The sequence below is a fragment of the Hyaena hyaena genome, unplaced genomic scaffold (genome assembly GCF_003009895.1).
Source record: "Hyaena hyaena isolate Hyena2069 unplaced genomic scaffold, ASM300989v1 scaffold_1419, whole genome shotgun sequence".
In the NCBI taxonomy this organism is placed as follows: domain Eukaryota; kingdom Metazoa; phylum Chordata; class Mammalia; order Carnivora; family Hyaenidae; genus Hyaena; species Hyaena hyaena.
Genome location: NW_024082052.1, coordinates 97,721 through 102,065, shown reverse-complemented (window position 1 = coordinate 102,065; position 4,345 = coordinate 97,721). Strand labels below are relative to the sequence as shown.

Here is a 4,345-nt window from a genome sequence, read left to right as displayed (position 1 = left end):
CTCTTCGGCAGAAAAGTTCAATTTAAGCAAACCCCTTCACATGAAAAGAATAGCAGGTCTATCCTGGTGTTCATTGAAGACCCCCCCCCCACTCCCCCATCGCCACCATACACAAACTCACTCACTTTTTACCCTGTCAGCATCTACTATCCATTTGGTAACATCTTGTCATACTTTATTTATTTATTTATTTTCAAAATTTCAAACTTTATTTATACAGTGTAGTCTTGGTTCCAGGAGTAGAATCCAGTGATTCGTTTCTTACATTTGACACCCAGTGTTCATCCTGAAAAGTGCCCTCTTTAATGCCCCTCACCCATTTAACCCACCCCTTTACTTTTTCTTAAAAATTCAAATATATTTGACACATAACATTGTCTAAATTTGAAGTGCATGACATCTTAACTTGATATATTTATATATTGTAATAGGATTGCTATTGTATCCATAATTAACACCTACCATGTTAATTATCACTTTTAATGGTTGGAATAATTAAGTTCTAGTCTCTCAGCAAGTTTGATGGTTATAATACAATACTGTCTTCTATATTCACTATACTGTGCATTAAGTCTCTAGGGTTTATTCAGTACTTGTTGCAAGTTTGTACCCTTCAACATCTGTCCCAGTCTCCCCCCCCATACCTTGATAACCATTATTTTACTTTATCTGTTTTTATGTGTTTAGTTTTTGAAAACTCCACATAAAAGTGATATTATCCAGTACTTATCTTTTACTTTCTAACTTATCTCACTTGCTGGGTGAAACATGTCCTCATGTTCTATCCATGTTATCACAAACAATAGGATGTCCTTTCTTCTCAGGGCTGAATAATATTTCATTTGGTCAATAGGTACATGAAAAGATGTTCAACATCACTAATCATCAAGAAAATGCAAATCAAAACCACAATGATGTATTATTTCATACCTGTTAGAATGGCTATCATCAAGAAGATAAGGGGTAATAAGTATTGGCTAGGATGTCAAGAAAAGGGAACACTTGTGCACTATTGATGGGAATGTGAATTGGTTCAGCTGCTTTGGAAAACAGTATGAAGGTGCTTCAAAAAAGTTAAAAATAGGTCCACCATATTGCCATACTTTTTAAAAGCATGTAGACACATGAATGTACCCACTAAAAATAGTGTTTTGTACTGTTTGCTATTTTATGTATCATTTTGCAGGGGTTTATTTTCACTAAGATAGTATGTTTTGGGGGCTTTTTCATTCCATAAAAATCTGCCTTATCATGTACAACTGCTATGGTATATTCTCTAGCATGCATTATCCATTCCATCACTGATAGTATTTTACAATTTTTTATTTTTTACAAACAAGCTGCTAAAAACATGCTGGGACAAGACTATTTATTTATTTGTGTTGGATTTCCTTATAATTACATTCTACTGATTCACACTGCATCATGTCTATCCTGCCCTTGTCTCCCAACAAACAAAGCACATTCCCTGTCCCATTATTGGCTTTGAGCATGTGGTGAGCACCATATCACAAGGGACACTCTGCTTGGGGTAGTGTGGTTCACTCCACCTGCTGCTTTTTCTCTCCCTTCCTCAGGAACAGCATATCTGATATACAGGCTGCTTCTCTTCCATCCATGGCTCTAGCATGGGAGCACATGCAGAGAAGACCAGAGTTGACCTACAGCCCCCAAGTGGTGGTAACAGAGAAAGAGATGTTTTTTATTATATCACTTTGGGATATTAGGGTCATTCAATACTATTGCAACAGCTGAATAGTGCAACTGAATTCTAAGAAGTAGAATGGTTGAGTCATCAGTTTAAGTCCATTCCACAAATATTTTGGAGTAAAAGATTTTGAACCTACTGTTCTAGATTCTGGGGTTCATAGCAGTGTATGGTAGTGAAGAAAATCAAATTCCTACTGTCAGGGTGTTTATTTTGTGCACATGTTATAGATTTTAAAAGTTTTAATAAATGCCATCAAATTGCCTTCTCCCTACTATATACTTATAAAGAAAGAGAAAAAATTAGGGTTCTTTCTTTTTCCAACTTTCTTCTTCTCTATTCCCCAACCTACAAAGAAGTGCTTTCACTGAGCTCAGCAAAGCTGGTTGTACAACTAACCCTAACCTTAGTAGACCCTGGTAGCCAGTCTGGTTGTGAATATTCTACCTGGCAATATGATCTTTCAGCTTACTTTTTACTCTTCAGCATGAAGGGATGCTCTAGCATTACTCATATGATAGGGACAAATGAGATTATGGAAACTCATAGTTTACAATGACTTGAAACCTTAGGCCTCTCTGGTTGCATGGCCATCATAGGCCATAAAGCTGAGAGAACCCATGGGCAGTGAAGTGAATGGGGAGGTCAGAGAGAGAACAGTTAGTACTGTAGGGCAGGTTCAGCAGTGTGGGGTCCAAGGGTCATGTACCAGGGGAGGGGACAGGAAGAACAACGTGACTCTAGAGTTCATCTTGACCAAGCAAATATGAGTCTCAGAGGCCCACAATACCCTTGTTGCCATTTTCCTGATATCGTGGCTATTGTGGATGAGCTCTGGTCCCTGCATGTCCTCCAAGTCATGCACTTCTTACCAGACTCTTCTGTTCTTTTCAACATCTAGTGTCCTACTAAAGTTGTGGCCCTTTTCTGAAGTATTTAAGCAGGCCCCTGATATTCTGTTGGACAACTATTGTCAAAATCCTTTTTAGAGAAACTGACACCAGCTTTCCCTATTAAAGTAGGCACTGGTCCTTCAGAAGTTCTATCCTGGCTAGATGCCTTTAAGTCCAGCCTATCTCCTCTCCTCTCTGTGTTGTCTCCCTCTACTGTGTTTCATCTATTGGAACTCTTCAGCCTCTACTCTAGGCAACTTCTTACAGCTCTGTCTTCTGCAACTGGTTTGTCCATGTAGTCTGTATCACTGAGGCTTAATGTTACCTTCCAGCCAAGTGCCTGAGATTATAGCCAATACACTCCTATGCTCTTGAATTGCTTGAGTACCATTATTCAGAAAAATGCCTGAAGAAATCTTGATTTTGAATTGCATTCTGAATGTAGAATGAGCACACTTTCCAGAAGTCAGGCACAACCACACAGTAACAGCAGCAAACATATATTTAATGTTCACTCTTTGTGTGTACTATTATAAGAATTTCGCATATATTAATCTTCACATAATGCTATAGAGTAGCTCACTTTTTTAAAAGAGAAAATTGCAGACGAGTGTGGGATCCGGGAGCCGAGCCCTGACGACGTGTCACTCCAGTGTCCAAGTTCTGTGCCGAAAGATGATGCGGAACCTTGGGGCCACCATCGCGTCCTGCTGAGACCTCCGCTTAATGTTCTGACCAACCTGGCCAGAGAGCAGCTGGAGCTGGAGCGCCCCTCAGAGATTGCAGGAACATGCATTCCTGTCGACAGTTCGAGAGCTCACAAACACCCCTATGGGCCACCACCTGCTGTTGCAGAAGAGTCCCTAGCAACAGCAGAAGTAAATAGCTCCGAAGGGCTGGCAGGCTGGAGGCTTAGGGGACAGGATTCTATTAATGTATCCCAGGAATTCTCTGGCAGCACTCCCGCACTTATGACAGGGGGCGCAAGGGTCAGCAGTGGGGGCACCGAGAGAGGTGGCAATAATGCAAGGTTATATGTGGCTTTGTCACGAGGTCAGGGGTACTTTCCACCTAGGGGTCTACAAGTAAGAGGCCCCCCACATATCCCCACTGTTAGATCAGGGGTCATGATGGAGCTGCCTCCAGGGAATACAAGAATGACTGGCAAGGAAAGGCTGGCTCATGTTTCTTTCCCACCTGGAGGCCCGCGGCACCCTGTGGAGAATTGGCCAAGGCCTCTCCCACTGTCTTCCAGTACTTCAGGTTTACCTTCTCACCCTACTGCTCATTGCTTTATACCTCCTCGATCTCCAAGTTTCAGTCCATTTCTCTCTATGCCTATTGCTTTTGCTCCACCCCCGATATTTAGTCCTCCACTGCCTTCTTATTTTCCCAATTTTCCTTCCTGGGGCATGCCGGCTCCTACGCCCTCAAACAGAGAGAACAACTGATGACAAAAAGGAAGGAGGGGGAAAAGGATTCGGGGGAAGAAGTGAAAATTACTCATTTATGTTTTAATATTTCAACCCCCTCTACCCTCTTAGACTCTGTTTAGCACTAATGTGCTTACATGCTTCGAGATTCAATAAAGATTCTGAATTTTGAAAAAAAAAAAAAAGAGAAAATTGAAGCACAGAGAAGAAAAGTGCCTTACTCAATATCACACATTTAGAGCCATCATTAAAATGAGACTCAGAATATTCCCAGGTGATATAATTCTGGAGACAGGAGAAATAATTTCTTC

The 4,345-nt window shown here is 41.0% G+C and overlaps 1 protein-coding gene across 1 annotated transcript; it reads left to right on the top strand.

The window, feature by feature from the left end:
• The first annotated feature begins 1,628 nt into the window (after positions 1 to 1,628).
• On the top strand, positions 1,629 to 4,052 carry LOC120225464 (proline-rich protein 32-like). The gene is made up of 2 exons (XM_039223660.1): positions 1,629 to 1,680; positions 3,196 to 4,052. Exons 1-2 carry the CDS (start codon positions 1,629 to 1,631, stop codon positions 4,050 to 4,052), a joined length of 909 nt encoding a protein of 302 aa, XP_039079591.1.
• The last annotated feature ends 293 nt before the right edge of the window (positions 4,053 to 4,345 follow it).

Bases quoted from the DNA above. Each gene is read 5' to 3' on its own strand.
- LOC120225464 (XM_039223660.1), top strand. From the start codon at position 1,629: ATGGGAGCACATGCAGAGAAGACCAGAGTTGACCTACAGCCCCCAAGT. The intron at 1,681-3,195 runs GTAACAGAGAAA...CTTTTTTAAAAG, and splicing joins CCTACAGCCCCCAAGTGGTG to AGAAAATTGCAGACGAGTGT.